This window comes from Sprattus sprattus (assembly GCF_963457725.1).
Source record: "Sprattus sprattus genome assembly, chromosome: 4".
In the NCBI taxonomy this organism is placed as follows: Eukaryota; Metazoa; Chordata; class Actinopteri; order Clupeiformes; family Clupeidae; genus Sprattus; species Sprattus sprattus.
In genome coordinates this window covers 12,666,006-12,685,106 of record NC_137923.1, presented here as the reverse complement: position 1 = coordinate 12,685,106, position 19,101 = coordinate 12,666,006, and the positions used below count along the sequence as shown (strand labels likewise).

Genomic DNA, 19,101 nt, shown 5'->3' with positions numbered 1-19,101 from the left:
TGATCTAATTGTTAATTTAGCCAGTTTTAAAATGTATGGCTATATATCAAGATGCAAAAATTCTGATTGATCTTGACCATCTAGGTGAAGTGTTCCTTACTGGTCAGCTACAGAGAGATGTGAGGAGGCTATGGCTTTAGCGAAAGCCCATAAAGTGTGTCTGTGTGTGATCTCTTCAGTGGGAAAATACTTTTCGTAAAACACATCTGAGACTTTCTTGACAGTAAGATGGTGCAAAACCAAATACCAAGAAACTGAAGTACAGTACGGCAGGCACTATTTATTATTTGCATGAACACAAAATGAACATCTATCTTCACATGGTACACAAAAAAGACAAGTATGTCTGGACTGAGGTCATATCCTTGGTAAACAATTCAAAACATCTCCCTTTCATAGTTTTGTTGTGCAATATTTAAGGGAAAAATTGTGAAACAAATCTGCGGTATTTTCTCTCATCCACGTGCCCCCTATTTGATTGAGCTGCGGAGTGTTATATGGACAGTGCAGGATGCACGGAATGGGCTTTTTGACCCATTTGACCCTCTGTTGTGCCCCAGAACAGAGGCTTGGACCTACGTATATTGACCACTTCCTGAAGTACACAGTGGAAATTCACACATGTTAATAGTGAGGAAACAAAAATTCAGTTTGGGTGAGTTGAAATAGCCTTGCGGCTGTTGACTATGTGCCAGGCTTGTAGCCTTTCTTGCCATGAAGGCTTTCTGATAAGGCACAGATTATTTAAGTTTATCAATCTATTAAGATCCTGACAGAGAAGCTATGATTAATAAACTTTTAAAACAAGAAAACAAGCCAGATCTATGATTTACAAAAGGGTTATCTAAGTTATAACTAAAACGACACACAGCTTTCAGACAGTGTGGTCTACGTCCTTTGTTGGTGGCATCTTCAAACAAAAAAGTATTGCTGACTTCCTGACTTCCTGACAAAGCTGTAGACATATTTCTGGGCTAGATATTAAACCGCCCCTCTCCCGAGAAAATAATTTCAATATTAAATATTAAAAGCATGACATTCTAAAGAAATGTGTCTGTTAGTATAATGGTAGCATTTCCAATTCTGTCATCAAAGTCTGTATGTTACCATTCCGTTTAATAAACATGCCAGTCTTGTATATTTTCCCTCTTCCGCCCCACATACACCTTTATGGCTGGGGAGGATGATTAAATTCAATTACATTATTTATATAGCACCAGTAACACTTTCTCTAGGCGTTTTTACAGCACCTGAACCCCGTAGAGTAAGCACTAAGGCAACTGGGATAAGGCTAACTCCCTTCTAACAAGAAGAAACCTTGATCAGAACCTCAGCTCAATAAATATGATAAACAGGATAAACATGATAAAGATGATAAAACAGACGATGTGAACAACTAATCGAAAAAACAACCGCTCCCTCACACTCCTCCGCATTGGAGACAGAGAGATGATGTGTTTGAGCGTTTATTTAGCCAACATGTAAGTGAGTTTATTTGGTTCTCCCAAGCTCCGTGTGGTCTTGCCCTACACCTGTGGGGGTGTATCCCTCAGGCAGTGGTCTCGCTGAGCTGCTGGATGCGTTCTGCCAGCTGCAGGCAGTGGAGGACCCGCTTCTGCTCTGCCTGGAGCTGGGCAGGGGGCAGCTGGCCCAAAAGCTTCTGTCCGAACAGCACCAGGTCCTGCATGAAGAGCCCGACTGGCTCCCTGGGGGCATTCGGGAGCTCTGTCATTGAGCATGAGTCGAAGCGAAAGTTGATGTTCTTCACCCTCGGGAGGTTTGGACCACGCTCCTCGACCCAGATGATGGACCTGTGCCAGAAAGAACCATTACACAACGTAAAAAAGAATGAATGAATGAATAATTTATTTACGTTATTTACCAGACTATTAGCCGCAGTAGTTGCACTCGTCTATTTTTTTAAAACATTTTTTTAATATTGATTTCAGAAGAATCCATGAAAAAGTATTATTAATTAGCTGGAAACAACCCTAACCCTAACCCAGTTATAGATTAAATTAGCCACATTCAAATAAAAATTCCCAATTTATTTTGCATGACTGAATATATCAAATTCTTCATCCCCTGTGTTGTATTTAAACAATTCAGCCAACTGGATGTGTAATTAAGAGGAAATATACACATAAGGCGCTTCAGAATGTAAGTCGCTGGACCACCCAGACAACTACAAAAAGCATGATTTATAGTCTGGAAAATAAAGGATTTAAATCATTCAACAATTTATGAATGATTGATAAAGATGACCATGATTTCAGTAATCAACTGATTTATCCATTAGGTTAATTGATCAGTCTCATCACAATCAATCTATTTCATATCCACAAAGTCCTTCTTCATTCAATACATGAAACTGTTATTTTATAACCATGCCATTTAAATGATGATGTACAATGTACAGTACAGTTCTGTCACCACATGCACTATCCCTGGGAAGCCCACATACTAATCTCTGCACTATACTGAATACATTTAAATGTACTCTAACACAGACAATCACCGATGCTGCAACCGTTAAACTTCAACTTCTGGCGGTATGAGGTTCTAAGTTCTACGCTCCCTCGTTCTCTGTCTAGTCAACCTACTTCTGCTTCTCGGTCTGCAGCTGCACAGTCATCTTCGTGTAGTTCTTCTCCTTGTCCTCCACCATGGCGGCGCCACTGACACTCAGCTCACCGAACAGGTCCACCAGCCAGGTGAGGCGGGCGATGCCACTGAAGGCCAGGAAGCCAAAGCCAGTCTTCAGAGGACCCCCTGCAGGAGCCAACAGACCACAGAGGAGCACAACAGATCAGAGAGCTAAAGATGTTTAGCTTATGTTTATCCATTATTAAAAATGACATTGATTAGGTGTTTTGATGCTGCTGGGTTATCCAGATGTTTTCTAGTGAGGGTCTCCTGAAGCTTCCTAAATCTGAGTGGAGCAAGGCACCTCCTGTTGGCGTACCTGTGAAGTGTAGGGAGCCATCCTCCAGTGTCTTCCCAGCCACGTCCTTCTTCAGCTGCTTAAAGTCAGGAGTGAACAGCTCAATATGCTCCTCATGCAGGATCAAACCTAAGAGGTTATGTGAACAACACACACACACACACACACACACACACACACACACACACACACACACACACACACACACACACACACACACACACACACACACACACACACACACACACACACACACACACACACACACACACACACACACACACACACACACACACACACACACAGAGATATTTAAGCTCTAGCCAGTTTAACAGGTAACAACCACACAGCTAAATCCCAGAAATACTGGTCATCTTTATCCTAACCTAAGCATAAAGAAAGCAGTAACAACGTAAAACATTAACACTGGGAGTGTGTCTCATCAGTTTGTACAGAGATTAATGTTGTCAATAATATCATGGAGTCAATTTAAAATAATAGACACTATTACGGCATACTTATGTATTTCATCTATGCATGAATCTTTCTATCTCTAACACACACACACACACACACACACACACACAGTAAGCCATGTAGTGACCCCTGATTGACTGACCTTTCTGCTGGGCGAGGTCGTGGAGTTCAGCTGCGGCCTTATAGTTCAGGGTCATGGGGTACTCGACACACACGTGCTTCCCTGCCTCCAGAAACCTCCTGCATTCCAACACAGCACAGCACAACACAACAAAAACACATACCATCACAAACCAGACAGGGAGGGAGTCAGCAAACACTTTTTTATGAATTACCCCATCTTACACCTACATATGATTTAACTATTTAACTTAAAAGGCACCCAGTGCAACTTTATATAAACATTCAATGAAAAATAAACATTCAATTTCTAGTCTTTTTTACACATAGTAAGTTTCAATAACTCCATACCATTACATATCGACATTCAAGCAGCAAAGATGAGATGTCGTTGTGTGGTGAGAACTGATAGAAAATCGTAAACAACAACAATCGCCGGTGGGGAGAGGCCATTTTTCCATTGACTGGAATCCTGCTTTATTTATTGTAGGTTACAAAAAATAAAGAAAATGGCAGCGACTGTTGTTGTTATCGATTTTCTATCAGTTCTCACCACACACTGACATCTCATCTTTGCTCCTTGAATGTCGATATGTAATGGTATGGAGTTATTGAAACTTACTACATGTAAAAAAGACTAGAAATTGAATGCTTATTTTTAAGCCTCGAAAGTTGCACTGGGTGCCTTTAAACGTAGTGCTAACATAGAGACTTTAAGTTAAACTTAACATAACCAGTAGACTGGAATTCCTAACATACTAACAGACGCATTTGTGTGTCACACAGACAAGTTGTATTTTAACTATATAATATACTGAGTCCACACTAATAATCTGTTTAAAAACATTTTGATATTCTACTTACATATCCCCTACCATAAGCCACATAAGATTACCTCTAGGCTTAGTTTTATTCAACTGCAATGCAATGTAGGTTGTAATTGTAGTATAGTTGGAACTGTTACCCAACCTATTACATGGTCTTTAAAAACATACCAGCAGTTACACTGTAAAATGCAAGAGTAAGAGTGACTAAAATGATTGATTGCACCATTACAGAACGTGTTTTTTGTTTGACACAAACATTCATGATTGAATTACAAGAGACTTTACAGTTGCAACACTACCACTGGCAACCTATCTCCCCGGGAAAAAACTGTTCACTGTCATCACCCATCCCTAAAATCATGGCCTCTCCCATTAACTCTATCATCAGGTTATCTCTGATTCAGAGTCTTCTGGTTTTTCTTTAAGTGACCAAGTCTAACTGGAACATGAGGAAAGCCCCCTGCAGCTGAGCCCTTGAACACAGGGCCTTTTGTCTGAATCTCTCTACTCCATCAGCTCTATATCAGGGTGTTAAAATAGAAGCCTGTGTGTAAGGGCTGGGTGGTATGTTAAATAAATATTACAGTCATTATATCACAATAATTCCACAGATTTACCTCCAGATCCATGATAATTTATCGTAATGGCAAGTTTTAGGACAGTTTCAGATCAGTAAGAGGCTAATTAGACATGACTGTACCAGCCCTGCTATACTGTGTGTAAGAGACAGGGAGAGAGAAAGGGAGTGTGAGTGGAGAGAGAGAGGGAGAGAGAGAGAGAGAGATGGAAGGGAGATGGAGAGAGACAGAGAGAGATAGAGAGAGATAGAGGGCTCATGCCTTATGTGCTCTTCGTGGAATGTGTTCTCTGTGCACACCATGGCAACCTGGATGTCCTCTCTCTCCACCGCCTCCTCCATTGAGATCTGTTTAACACCCTGCTCGTCCCCCAGGGTCCTCCTACACAGGAGCACAGGGGACAATGTCAGCACTGCTTATACAGACAGAATGTAACACTAAACATGGCGTCAGGCAGGCACGTGCACAGATAGACCCCAACTGGTGCTCAAGCACCAGCCCTTGTGCCCTGGTTGAGAAAAAGTGCCCTTTTTTTCTGGAGACCAATTTTTTTTTCAATCATCAATATTTCTAGAATACAAATTAGTCTCTCGTCATCAATTTCCCCAAATGTGTTTTGATATCTGAGGGGGCATTTATTTGGATTTCTTGTGAGAATTTCGCCCCGACATGCTCCGCGGCATAGACATAGAATAAGTATTCTTTGCCTATGATCTGCGGTGCTCACAAGCCCCCTCCGCGCCCCTCCCTCCTCATCCCCCACATCAGTGTTGAGTGGCAGGCCAACAGGTGCAGCCTACTTCTTCACTGACCTGCATCAGACAAACAGGTAATGACGGTGTTTGTGCAATCCCCCGACGTTGTATAAATTAACAACATTAGTGCCGCTGAAAACAATACGTCTGAAAACCGGACTGGTCCGACGTTTCCTAAAAAAAAAAAAAACAGACAACTAACTTGATTTCAAAGCATTGTCCAGCTGTTTACTGACGTTTGTCAGGTTTAATGACATTATTTGTCTGAAAGTGCATATTTTGTGTTGTATAAATGCCGTTTAAACAATTTCGAAAGTATGTTGAATGTTTGTTTATAAATGTCACGAGAATTCACAGCTAGAAAATAGCAGGTAAACTATGCTAGCTCTCGGGGTCATGCTATTCTTGTCCCACATTGTTTAACGTGATATTTATGTATCTCTTCGTTTTGCCTGTTTTACAACGACAACCAGAATTTTTCCTCCAAAAAAATTATGAAGGGCGGTCATTCCAAAAGCATTGGTTTTCTAAAAATGGGTGGCTGGAGTATTCCCCAAGTTCAGATTTGATGCACAAGCATGGTGAGGTGGACCAATTACAGAAAAAAGGGACCGCAGACATCATTTGATGTATCAGACGTTAAGGGAGTGGAAGCCAGAGAGCGAGAGAGATTTAATTTCAATAATCATTTTGGTGATGGGCACCCTTTTTTTTTTTTAGCACCTGCCCCCCAAAATGTCTGTGCACGTGCCTGGCGTCAGGTGCTGGGTTGGTTCATCTTTTCACGTCTTTTGAGACCTAAACAGCTGATGGAGTTAACAGTGGAGTTAATTAGTGAACAACATCAGCAGTTACACACAGACACTGTCTGGCCCAGAGTCAGGGCCTTAGTTTTTTTTTTTTCTAGACTGAACATCAAGTGGCGAACAGCAATAGCAATATTTACAACAAACAGACAGTATTAGACACTAAACATAGATTCAGACCCAGTCATACAGCATGTCATGCATTTCCTGGAATGCATGTCATACATTTTTCGGGAATGAAAACGTGCAACAGCTCATATGGAATTGGGCTACATTTTACGACAAGTGAGTTTAAGGACACTGTGTGGGACCATGTTTAAGTTCAGAGTATAGACCAAAGAGCCTCAGGACACTGTGAGTGCAGGAGTTACCTCGAGATGAATCCCTTCACACTCATCTTCTCTGGAGCACTGGAGGGCAGGGGGGCAAGCAGGTCCCGGATTCTCACCCGCCCAGCTATCCCAATGCCCACTACTACCACGCCAAACATGTCACCTACAGGACATAATCACAGGTTAAAGGAGAACTCAGCCAAACATGTCACCTAGAGGACACAACCTCAATCACAGGTTAAAGGAGAACTTGGTTAAACATGTCACCTACAGGACACAACTACAATCACAGATAGAGAGGTTAAAGGGGACCTGACATTTATATAGGGCTACTTATTAACCTGTTTCTAATTGATTCATTTAGCAGACGCCTTTATCCAATCTACTTACAAATGAGCTTTAACAATGAAGACACTGAAAGATCGGTGTAAGTTAGTAACTAAGACATTACACAAACGTTGGAAAGTATAAAGGGGAACTGAAAGTTGAAGGTTCTTCTTTAACTTCCTGTCTGACAATTAGTTCTTCATACTGTCACATTCTAGTCTCTTATGGTAAAATTTTGAAGCAAAAATTGAGCCAACTGTTACAGTACGTGTGAGTTACTGATAGGAGCATATTTCCCTTATCAGTCATGACAGAACAAGCAAAGAAACTAACGGGCGGACTGTTACATTGACCTAACAGGCAGTGATGGGAAAATAAGTCCTATTTCAAGGCCACAAACCATCTAACATAAAGTAATACATCAAATGTGGACTGATTATTTAACACAAAGTCTACTAATTAATTTTGTGGGCGGAGTTCAGGCTGGTATCCAGGCTACTAATTGATTGCAATCAATGACGAATGATGAATGTTAAAAACAGGACTTTCAGATCTACACATCTGAAACGTATATGTGACCTTGAACAGACATGATCTATTGCGTTTTTAGCAAAAGACAACCAAATTGTACCGATGGATCCTATTATAGGGTAGTATAAGAGGGCTGTTTGAGAAGAGACAGTACCAGTGAGATAACCTTTTTTTCTGCTTGCAGGCTATTGACGCTGCAACCTAACACCTTCATTCAGGTCTCCTTCTGTCGGATTTACATTGACATCGGGCATGCTTTATTATATAGCGTTAGTAAATAACGACACCGAATATCTAGTGTTACGATTTTTATGTATCCTTGAAGTAGCCTTGGTTCATGGAAATCGTTTGTTACTTAAAGACTACTGCAAGAAGGGTCGAACCTTGTGTAACTGACACCACAACAAATTACCACTGGAGAGCTAAATTAACTAGGCTAGCCTTGTAAATGATCTCACAGATTAAATGGCCAAATGCACCGATACATTCATTTGTACTTTGCAAAAGCATAACTTTCATCACCTTACATACCTTTTTTGATGTGCAAATGAGACCTCCGTTCGTATAAACCACTGTCGCTGAGGTAGGCTCGTTCTGTGTTATAACTCCCCAGTTGAATAATCTGGTCGGAACTTTCATAACTCTCACATGGCTCCACGCGTAGTGAAATCTAATGGCAATGACGTAACGTTGTTGTCCCGGTCACGTGCCCATTTGTTACTGCAGGTCATGGTGCGTCGTGTGGCCGCACAAAACTTGAACAAGTATGTTATATTCATAATGTAGCCGTGATATTGACATAGACTATACCTCGGTTAATGAAATGTTTACTCCTATGCAATTATTCTCCAAATATACAATAAAGTTGGTTTTATTCATTTCAAAGAACCAAGATGGCCGCGCACATGAATTGAAACCTGACTAAAACATCGACTGTGTATGTAATCGTGACACAGTAGGTCAGTAGGTTTCCATGTCTCCCCTGTTCGCATGCGAATAACGATGTTAAGTGGTGGTCCGCTGTATAGTCAACGTTGATTTGATGTAAACATTTGACACGAACGATAGAATTTCTAGCTAGCTCGCTTACAAGTTAAGTCTGCTACTTGGAAGTCGGGCGTGTTAACAGACTGCTCATTCTGCTTCTATTATTATTATTATTCTGTTTTTCTTCAATTTACGTCCGTATGGTACAGTAAAGGGCGTATTCGTCTAGATTGTATAATCTTAATAGCTATTTAAATCTAACGTACTTTGCAGGGCTTTCGATCAAATGTCCTTGGTGGACACAGTCATTCAGTCGAAGCAGCGGTGAACGTTCCTTGGATTTCTCAGGATGCGGAGATCAGCGAATGCCCTCCACCAGATGGCCATATTCATGACCATGCTGACAGGAGGAGGTTGTGGGATGATGTACTATTTAATGCAAAGTAAGTGATGACAATGAACGAAAACCGAATAGAAAAACAAAAGAAATGCAAATAATAAATATTCTCAAAAGTAAACATCTGAATTCACTTGTGCCAGATCCCTTATCTAGACTTATTTTTTGTAAATATTTAGATGATAGGGAAAAAATGTAATTAAAATAAGTGTAAAGTGCAGTGCAACCATGGCTACTATGGAGGTATCATTGGCAGATTAATGTATTGTCACGTAAGGTTTGTTTTGACCAAATGTTTAAAGGGCGCCACATCAATGGGGGTACATTTCTGTGATGTCTCTGAAAGAATACTAATACATATTAACGTTGCTGATATCTATACGCATGTAGAGAATTTTGCCAAGGCTGAGTACTATCGATTGGCCCTGGAGCACCTGAATGGTCATTCAACAGCCATGTCTTGTTTGGGAGCTCCTCCACTGAAGGTCCACAACCTGCACCTGTCTGATCGATATAACCGCATGGACCACACCAGGGCACAGGTCAGAGAAGGGGCGCCTGACTGAACTGGGGTGCGTTTCCCAAAGGCGTTGTTAAGCAACCACAATGATACGAACATAGTTCGTGTTATTTGTGTTTAAACAAAACTTTGCTTTTATGAATCTAGTTCAATGCGGACACATCATGCGTGGAGAGAATATAATAATTTCCTTAACAGCCAATGAACCATATTTATGGAAAAATCAAGGCTTTCAATGCATGCAGAATTAAGTGTAAGAGCTGGTAACTAAGGAGGGAGTTTTCAAAATGATAGTCTTTGTCATTTAACAAAATAGTTGGTCTGCCACGTTTTGGGGAAACGCACCCTGAAGAGTGGTTGGTGGGTGGGCTGGGCTTTCTGGTTAAAAGATGAATGTGGAGAAAGAACCCTCTGAACTTTACCTATGATGTCACACATTAGAATATAAATTTTGACCTCACTCCCATGCAGTTAATCCTCAATTGACTGTACAGTGTTCTTCTCATGGTAGTACATGTCATTGCATCATATGCTGAGGGTTATAGGTATCATTGATCTTATTTTTATCATCTCTGTTGTAATGATATGTATGCTGTCTGCTGTTTCAGATTAAAATTCCTGTAACTGGATCCAAAACTGGTGGCTATCTCTTTGCCACCTCTGTCAGAGACCCTTTCATGAACAGGTTAGTGTCTCCTCTCCTGCTCCTCTGTCCCTCTCATGTGCTCCATGATTTGATCTGTGTGCTTTTTCTATGGCCCCTTTAATTTGTCCTAGTGTGTGGAGTAGAAGTAGCAGCACCTCCAATGTTTATTCCATTACATTACAGTTAACAAACTATCAGTATCTATGTAGTGCCTGTTAACTAACATAACAACCTAACTTGACATACTGTTCAAGGTAGCTCTCAATTGCTTGTCAGTGGTACAGCTAATCCTGACCCTAACACTAATCACGACCCCACATCTTTGCCTGTATATATTTCTCGCTTTTGGCACAGGACTAGTTGGCCTTCTAGTTGTTAATGTTAAAGACAATTCTCCTAAACCAATGGCGGAAAAGGTGTCCGAAGGTTTGTCTCTCTGTGCTTTGCTGAAATATGATATTAATTAAGGCACTCTTCTTGGTACAACCATAATGAATCTGGCTCCATTCAATAAGGAACTCAGCCTTAGCTTCTGGCTTTTGTTTCTATATTGCTACCCGTTAGGTAGGCTAGGCTCAGTGACGGCAGGCTGCTGTACAATCTTCGTATAACCATTCGATCCAGTGCAGCGGCTGGTCGGCAATCCACCGCTGTATAATACAATTAACAGTTCTGATGTGGCATGTCTATCCCAGTTAATTAGCCAGGTACTGAAGACTTACATATTGCTATTCGGTTTGAAACTAATCCAAGCCAGCCATTGCGGAAACACCTTTGAAAACTTCTTTGGTTAAGAATTTCTGGAGAGGCCACAGTGGGTCGAAGTTTCACAATTTATTTAGTACAATTGGTACAATGCAGTTCTGGAATGTTTGTTAGAGGCACAATAAAACAACACCTAACCCACATCTAATGAGCAATTACAAGAAGAAGACGGCCATCTGTGTTTTTCCAACCCAAAGATTCCCATCCTGCCTTACATTTATAAAGTTAGACCTACAGTATTTTCCCTGTCTGCATTTCTCTTGTCTGTTCCCCATCAGATGGCATATTCAGGAGGTGGTTCTTCAGCTCAGGGAGGGTGAGCGCATTCAGGTTTTCACACCGGAGCCACAGAAAAGTGAATAGAACCGGCAGCAACCATGGCAGAACCAGCTCTCAACAAATACACACGTCTTCTCTGTCAGTGTGTGGCTATGCTGTGTATTCTACTTGAGCTGTGTACAGTTCAAGATCAGAATCCTCAAATGGCCCTTTTATGATACTGGGTTCAAAGCTTCAGGTGGGAGGAACGGGTGATGGAGTGTCAGTTAATGAAAAGGCACTTTATAATTACAGGAATCTAAGGACTTGACTAATAATGAAATTGTGTGGTTTTAAAAAGACAGCTGACGGTTAAGATGTGAAAGGATGATGCAGGCATGCGTCATCTGAGACAATGTTCTTCATTAAAACCTTCTTCGTTGGAGATACAGCTTTTTGTTTCTTATTTTTGTCTTAACTAAGAAAGACGTGGCTAAGAATGTCAGAGTTTAGTCAGAGAATACTTTACTACGTTAACTAACCATCATGACAAGCCAAAAGGATATTCGCATTGTAATATAACTGACAAATAGACACAAGTACAATAGTTAAACTGTTACTGATGGACAGAAAAAAACTAAGGGATTTCAATGTATCCTCTCCATATGATTTGACGTAATTGTATTAATTTCAGTGACACAAATACAATAGCTATGAAATATCATTAAATAGGAATTTTATGGTTTAAGTGACTTTAAAAACTAACATGAGGTACAAATAGCACATGGGAAATTAATGACTTGGTCTTAACAACATTAAAAACCTAAACTTTTTCCCTCAGTAAATAACTTTTTGCATGTTGTGAAATGGCTCCGAACCTAAAGCAGGTAGCTGTTGGGTTCTGCTCTTGGCTAAAGGCCTCTGAGTCCAAATGTCTGCACTGTCCCAATGTGTATGCTGTCATCACTATCAGCTCCTCCACCCCTGGATCTTTGTCAGGGGTGTGCAGTGGGTCCTCTTCTCCGATGCAGGCTTCTTTTCTGGTCTGCGGCTGCCACTCAGGCCCCCTGAGCCACTCATGTCTCAGACACTCCTCAGCAGAGAGACGAGCCCTAAATACACACACATGTGCGCACACCACACGCACACATACACTATGTTAGCATATGATAAAAAACACATACTTAATTTTCAAAAAACACAAATCTCCCTAGATGCACAGCACTATGGTCCGGAAGCAGTGATTGAATGTACTAAATCATAGCTAAATCACTTCATCACATAATATTGAAAATGTGAGTCATGATGTCTTGATAGTCCACAGTCTTCTCTAAGTAATCAAGCTAAACCACTACAGGGACTACTGTTGCCCACTTAGTATGTGTGAACAGCCTATGCTGAACTGCAACCTTGTGATGCCATTGAACAGCATCAGGGAATGCTAGAGTTTTCTCACCGTGGGTCTTTGAGCAAGAGAGCCTGAATGAAGCGGATGGCAGAGGGGTCCAGAGCCTCCAGCTCTTCCTCATTGTAGGAGACGTTGACCTGGGAGATGTTCAGGAACGTCTCCTGCTTGTCCTCGCCCAGGAAGGGAGAGATACCAGTCAACATAACGTACGTCAGCACGCCAATACTCCTATTCGGAAAACACACATGCACACACACACATGCAGGCACAAGGTTTGCTGAGAAGGCAACAGAACTCTTTGTGTGTGTCCATTTTGTGTCTATTTTACAGCTACTGAAACTTCTTGATAGGGCCAGTGTCTTTTTACCAGCTGATATAAAGCTTATTTATTTATGTATATAATGATACAGTTTGACATACAGCACTGTGGAATGGCAGTAGTCCAGTAAAAGAAGACACACTGTCTTACCACATGTCAGTGGCAGTGGTTATGGGCTCATAATCCAGAGTTTCAGGAGCTAAAATGAAAGCAGGAATTTAAGGAGAATTACAACGGTTGCTTAGAAATAAAAAGAAGAAGTGGCACTGGTTTCATATACAACGGGAGGAAGTTCAGTTGCACACAGACAAAACACAAGTAACCCTGGTCTTCCTTGTAAAAAAACAGGCACAGACATTGGTTTGAGATGGACCACGTCAGCATAATGGAGCTCACCTCAGACAACGCTATGGCTTTGCACTTTGAGCCAGTTTCCACTGAATGAAGCTGACCACAGTAACAGTGCCTAGCACTCACCCACATACTCCGGGGTGCCCATGATCTCTCTGAGCTCCTGGTTCTCCCTCACCACCCGTGACAGCCCAAAGTCCACGATCTTAATGTCACCCAGAGGGTTGGTGCTGGTTAGCAAGAGGTTCTGAGGCTGGAGATGGAGACAGACAAGGTAGAACAGGCAGAGCGACACAATGGAGCACATAGAACAGGCAGACACAGAAACAATAGAACACATACAGTACAGCAGGAAGACAGACACAGAAACAATAGAACACATACAGTACAGCAGGAAGACAGACACAGAAACAATAGAACACATACAGTACAGCAGGAAGACAGACACAGAAACAATAGAACACATACAGTACAGCAGGAAGACAGACACAGAAACAATAGAACACATACAGTACAGCAGGAAGACAGACACAGAAACAATAGAACACATACAGTACAGCAGGAAGACAGACACAGAAACAATAGAACACATACAGTACAGCAGGAAGACAGACACAGAACTTTGGGCAGAGTGACACAATCCTGACCTTCCAGAACTAGCAGACTTCAGTACATTTCTTGAATGCAGACAAGTAAAAACAGTCTTTCTTATTCAATAATGTATCACAGCCCTTGCACCCACAATGTGGTCTGGTCCAACAAAACACCACCATCACACCACAGCTGAATGAGAGGCTATTACAGAAGAAATTGGTTTAAAAACATTTCTCACAGCCTCATAGTAAGGGGGACTGTTTTGGCTTTGATTGATTGATCGGTTCCATGATATTTTACATCTCTCTACCACAGGATTTCATTTTTCTGGTGAAATGGGTCCTCACCTTTACATTGTGTCACAAAAGGTTTAATCGATAGGAAAAATAGGAGATTTGTGAAGTCATACTCATTCATTAGAGCAGATAGTCTGTGGCCTGTACCTTGAGGTCAAGGTGGACGATATTGTTGCTGTGGAGGAACCCCACACCCTCCAGGATCTGCCTCATCAGCACCTTCACCTCCTCCTGAGAGAAGGCCCCGCTGTGCTCCGCCACACACTGCTGAAAGAGCTCCCCTCCCGATGCACTGGGAACACACACAGAGGGTCACACATGAGTCATACACACACACACACACCAGCTCAGATGGTGTGTCACATGCACACTGTATACAAACCTATACACAGAGTGCCAGTGTGGATTCTTTTTTTTGTTTTAGCTGAGATAAGGTTTCTTCTTACTATGTGAAAGTTTGAAAGATGGGCTCTTCCTTTCTGTCACTGAGATCTTGTGACTGCAATATGCATTTTGGTGCATACACAAATACAAAATATTAAGATATTATCAGGACTATGGGGACTTTCCTTATGCAGACATGAGCCACAATGTCACACACATGGCCTTAACAGTAGCTGGTCATACAGGTCATATGCCTGTATCCACGTGTCTTTCACTGCAATAATGGAACTGTATGTGTGACATCAGTTGAGTTTGTAAAAAGAAGGTGCATCGCCCCACAGAGCTTTGGATCTGTTGCTTGACCCATGCAGTGCTTGTAACTTTACTCGGTGCTGTGAATAAAGCTGCAGTCTCACAGCTGTGTTGCCAGACACATACATACAGACACAGACACAGACACAAACACACACACACACACACACACACACACACACACACACACACACATGCACAGACACACATTCAGACATAGAGCGAGAGAGAGAGAGAGGGAGAGAAAGAGAAAGAGAAAGAGAGTGAAAGATAGAGATCCTTTAATGAACATATTCAGTATTTTCCCTCTATTTTCCTGAACTGTTTGAATTTTCACAGACCACCAGTAGATGTCGCTAAACGGACGCATTTTGTAATGTAGTGTTATGAGTGTAGTGAACTTCCACAAAGATGTTTAGAGGGCTTACTGGAAATTATTCTTTAAAATCCATATGCTTTTTAACATTCCCTTTATATCAATGAGATGGTGAAATAGCCGTAGTGCTGATGGTGTCTGTTTGGAAAAGTACAGTGTCTGATTAGTCATCAACCTGAAGTGTCCCTGCTTGATATTTTCTTAGAGGTTTCTTAGAATATCATCCAGAACACTATACAGTTTGCTTCTCAGCTATGGGGACTCTCATTATGATCGACAAACTTAATGCCCTCTTCTGGGCGAACATAACATGTCCCGCTGGATGGACACCAATACATTCCTGAAAAATTGTGAAACAAAATTGTCCAAGCACTTGTCCAATGACCTTGTTCTATTTGTAGTGTCTGTGTTGTTTGCGGGTCTAATTTGTTAATTTTCTGGTAGAAAGGGAGACAGACACAGATGGATCACAAAAGCCAGAGTAATTGACGATGAAAGGCGTGTATGTGGACAGCGTTTGGGTAAAGTAACGCGGCAATCTGTGCAGACACACAGCAAGGGTCAGAGCCATCAAACAGTCTGGCTGGCATTCTCCTGGTCCTCTCCCTGTCTTACCTCAGATGGCACTGCCAACTCCCATGCCAGAGGGCATATGGCAGCATTGAATCTGTTTGTGTTCCTATTTATGCTTGAATATTTATGCTGTGAACAACAGAACAACAGTTTTGACTTTTTTGTAGAGGGTGCCTTTCCTTCTGTATGGTTTGCTCTATACTAGTCGGTTCTTGGTCAGCCTACGTACCAAGCGGGTAGAGGGTTAGGTAACAGGTTTTTGCTGAAGTCCCTACCACCCCCTCTGTGATTTTTAACCGGACACAACAAGACTGGACCTGGACAGCGAGACTGGACTACCAATAGTAATGTCAGTGTAATACAGTCAAAGACATCAACATATCCATCTATACAGATACCATTCCACCAATGCACTGTAAATCTACCGACATACAACATATGAGGTCTGAAGAGATAAGCCATGGTGTTAACCCACTACTCCAGCAGTAGCACCATCTCGCTGGGCGTCTCGTAAACCTCGTGCAGGTTAATGACCCTGGAGCAGGAGCTGGTCAGCTCGAGCACGCTGACCTCGTGGATCACCTCCCTGCGACAGTCTTGGCCCTTTCTCCTCTTCCTCACGAACTTGGCGGCGAATTCCGTCCCAGTATGCTTCTCCACACACCTTCGCACAACGCCAAACTTCCCTCTAGAGATGGCAAACACACAGGACAAAACAGGGCCATCAGGAATAACACAGTAGGCGCAGCTGTGCTCCCAAAAGTGTCCATTCAGCCAGACAGGACACGCTACTTTCATGGAGCCTGCAACAAACTTTTTCAGAACACGATGAGGAAAAAAATGCAGTGCATCAATAGTAGATATAATTAGGGGAACAATTCCTTAGTGTCTTCAGTGTAAAAAACACCAGTATGAGTTTACCATATCTGTTACCAAAGTATTTGTTTACCAATCCCTAAATGCATCTGACAGATGCAGACCATGATCCCCACCAGTGTACCAGTACCAGGTCTATCTCTTATTGCTGGTGGAGTATGAGGTGTGTTTCAACTTACTATTTTAGTCCTGATAAATGTACGTGGTGTGGCTATTAAATAACTAGACTGTTATAATGAGTATGAGTTGCTTGAGTATAAAAAGCTTTCTTCAGCACAATCAACTTACAGCATTACAGCATTTTTGATGACGACCCTTCTTCTGTTATTCTGTTTGTAACACTCAGATAGTCTTTTCTCCTGTTATGTCAAATAGTGCAGTGTTTTCCAATAGGCTACAAACAGCGTTCACTGGTGAACCATTATATACAGTAGTTTATGGTTAACAAGATGATGTTTCTAAAGACCTGGATAGCCTTTCCATTCAGTAATCTATCCCACCAACCAACCTGATTAAGTGAAGCAGGACACATAAATGATAACACGCCAGCAAGCCTTTACAGGTGTTCTCACTCAGTTTCTAAGGGCTTGCCATGTATATTCAATTCAGTATCATTGCAATGTGCACCAAACGCAACAACAAAAGCAATAGCCTACTAATAATTATTGCTCATCCAAATTATAAAGGTCTTCGGAACTTTACCGTGTTATTTTAACAATGTTATGTGAAACTGAAATACATTGTATTATTTTAATGTACAGTACTGTGCAAAAGTTTTAGGCAGGTGGGAAAAAATGCTGTAAACTAAGAATGCTTTAAAAAATGGAAGTGTTAACAGTTTATTTTCATCAATTCTTCATAAATTAACAAAATGCAGTGAAGGAACAGAAGAAAATTCTAAATTAAATCAATATTTGGTGTGACCACCCTTTGCCTTCAAAATAGCATCAATTCTTCCAGATACACTTGCGCACAGTTTTTGAAGGAACTAGGCTGGTAAATTGTTCCAAACATCTTGGAGAACTAACCACAGATCTTTTGTGGATGTAGGCTTCCTAAAATTCTTCTGTCTCTTCATGTAAACCCAGACAGACTCGATGATGTAGAGATCAGGGCTCTGTGGGGGTCATACCATCACTTGCAGGACTTTCTGTTCTTCTTTAAGCTGAAGATAGTTGTTAATGACATTGGCTGTATGTTTGGGGTTATGGTCCTGCTGCAGAATACATTTGGTGCCAATCATACGCCTCCCTGATGGTATTGCATGATGGATTAGTATCTGCCTGTATTTCTCAGCATTGAAGACACCATTCATCCTGACCAAATCTCCAACTCCACTTGCAGAAATGCAGCCCCAAACTGGAAAGGAACCTCTACCATGCTTCACTGTTGCCTGCAGACTCTCATTATTGTACCTCTCTCCAGCCCTTCGGCGAACAAACTGCCTTCTTCTACAGCCAAATATTTCTAATTTTGACTCATCAGTCCAGAGCACCTTCTGCCATGTTTCTGCACCCCAGTTTCTATGTTTTCGTGCTTAGTTCAGTCACTTGGCCTTGTTTCCTTGTCGGGGTAGAGCTTTTTGGCTGCAACTCTTCCATGAAGACCACTTCTGGCCAGAATTCCCCGGACAGTAAATGTCTGTACCTGGGTGCCACTGGTTTCTGCCAGTTCTGAGCTGATGCCACTGCTTGAAATCTTCCGATTTCGAAGGTAAATAAGCTTGATGTGTTTTTCATCAGCTGCATTAAGTTTCCTTGGCTGACCACTGCGTCTACGATCCTCTACGTCTTCTTCAAAAGAGCTTGAACTGCACATTTTGAAACCCCTGTCTGCTTTGAAATCTTTGTCTGGGAGAGACCCTGCTGATGCAGTATAACTACGTTGTGTCTTGTTGCTGTGCTCAGTCTTACCATTTAAATGGATACAAAATAAACATTTATTGTTTACATTTTTCAAAGCATTCTTAGTTCATAGCATTTTTTCACACCTGCCTAAAACTTTTGCACAGTACTGTATATCAGTTAAATTATGAATCATCCTACATGAGAGAAATTGTCAGGTATACCAGAAGAAATTGCTACAATGCAATTAACTCATACCTACTATATTTTGGCATGACATTAACACTAACTGGGGGAGGGTAATTTATTTATATTCTACATTTAAATAGGTACCACTTACCTGCCCAACTCCTTGCCTGGTGTGAGACTGTATCGCTCGGTCAAGGGCTCAGTTCTGATGTCGACTTTGATATCAGTCTTCAGCGCCGGCCGTTTTTGATTACCGTGGCGATAGCGTTGCGTCTCAGTTACCTGAGTATCCCGCAACATGACGTCCAT

At 41.6% G+C, this 19,101-nt stretch overlaps 2 protein-coding genes and 1 pseudogene across 7 annotated transcripts; 1 reads left to right on the top strand and 2 right to left on the bottom strand.

Annotated features, from left to right (window-relative positions):
• Positions 1-260: 260 nt before the first annotated feature.
• On the bottom strand, positions 261-8,314 carry blvra (biliverdin reductase A). The gene is made up of 7 exons (XM_080836408.1): positions 8,229-8,314; positions 6,879-7,002; positions 5,208-5,327; positions 3,564-3,661; positions 2,966-3,073; positions 2,604-2,772; positions 261-1,811 (listed from the first exon to the last, which is right to left on the bottom strand). Exons 2-7 carry the CDS (start codon positions 6,995-6,997, stop codon positions 1,550-1,552), a joined length of 876 nt encoding a protein of 291 aa, XP_080692534.1. The 5' UTR covers positions 6,998-7,002; positions 8,229-8,314; the 3' UTR covers positions 261-1,549.
• Positions 8,315-8,396: 82 nt separating this feature from the next.
• Positions 8,397-11,715, top strand: coa1 (cytochrome C oxidase assembly factor 1). Of its 5 annotated transcripts, XM_080836950.1 has the most exons (6): positions 8,406-8,461; positions 8,584-8,656; positions 8,958-9,127; positions 9,472-9,623; positions 10,210-10,286; positions 11,291-11,715. In XM_080836950.1, exons 3-6 carry the CDS (start codon positions 9,034-9,036, stop codon positions 11,373-11,375), a joined length of 408 nt encoding a protein of 135 aa, XP_080693076.1. In that variant the 5' UTR covers positions 8,406-8,461; positions 8,584-8,656; positions 8,958-9,033; the 3' UTR covers positions 11,376-11,715. The 5 variants fall into 5 exon arrangements, with proteins under 5 accessions (XP_080693077.1, XP_080693076.1, XP_080693078.1 ...); XM_080836951.1 differs by lacking the exon at positions 8,584-8,656 and having other exon boundaries at positions 8,397-8,461; XM_080836952.1 differs by lacking the exon at positions 8,406-8,461 and having other exon boundaries at positions 8,588-8,652.
• Positions 11,716-12,107: 392 nt separating this feature from the next.
• On the bottom strand, positions 12,108-19,101 carry LOC308364884 (serine/threonine-protein kinase 17A-like; annotated as a pseudogene). Its single transcript has 7 exons — positions 18,944-19,101; positions 16,359-16,571; positions 14,386-14,530; positions 13,475-13,601; positions 13,148-13,196; positions 12,727-12,906; positions 12,108-12,382 (listed from the first exon to the last, which is right to left on the bottom strand). The product of its transcript is annotated as a serine/threonine-protein kinase 17A-like (transcript).

What these genes read in the sequence shown, in the direction of transcription:
- blvra (XM_080836408.1), bottom strand. Translation starts at nt 6,997, where the DNA reads ATGTTTGGCGTGGTAGTAGTGGGCATTGGGATAGCTGGGCGGGTGAGA. An exon ending in TTCCACGAAGAGCACATAAG is followed by an intron (nt 3,662 to 5,207) that starts GCATGAGCCCTC and finishes GTTGGAATGCAG; the next exon opens with GAGGTTTCTGGAGGCAGGGA. An exon ending in TGGCTCCCTACACTTCACAG is followed by an intron (nt 2,773 to 2,965) that starts GTACGCCAACAG and finishes TGGCTCCTGCAG; the next exon opens with GGGGTCCTCTGAAGACTGGC.
- coa1 (XM_080836951.1), top strand. Translation starts at nt 9,034, where the DNA reads ATGCGGAGATCAGCGAATGCCCTCCACCAGATGGCCATATTCATGACC. An exon ending in TGGACCACACCAGGGCACAG is followed by an intron (nt 9,624 to 10,209) that starts GTCAGAGAAGGG and finishes CTGCTGTTTCAG; the next exon opens with ATTAAAATTCCTGTAACTGG. An exon ending in AGAGACCCTTTCATGAACAG is followed by an intron (nt 10,287 to 11,290) that starts GTTAGTGTCTCC and finishes GTTCCCCATCAG; the next exon opens with ATGGCATATTCAGGAGGTGG.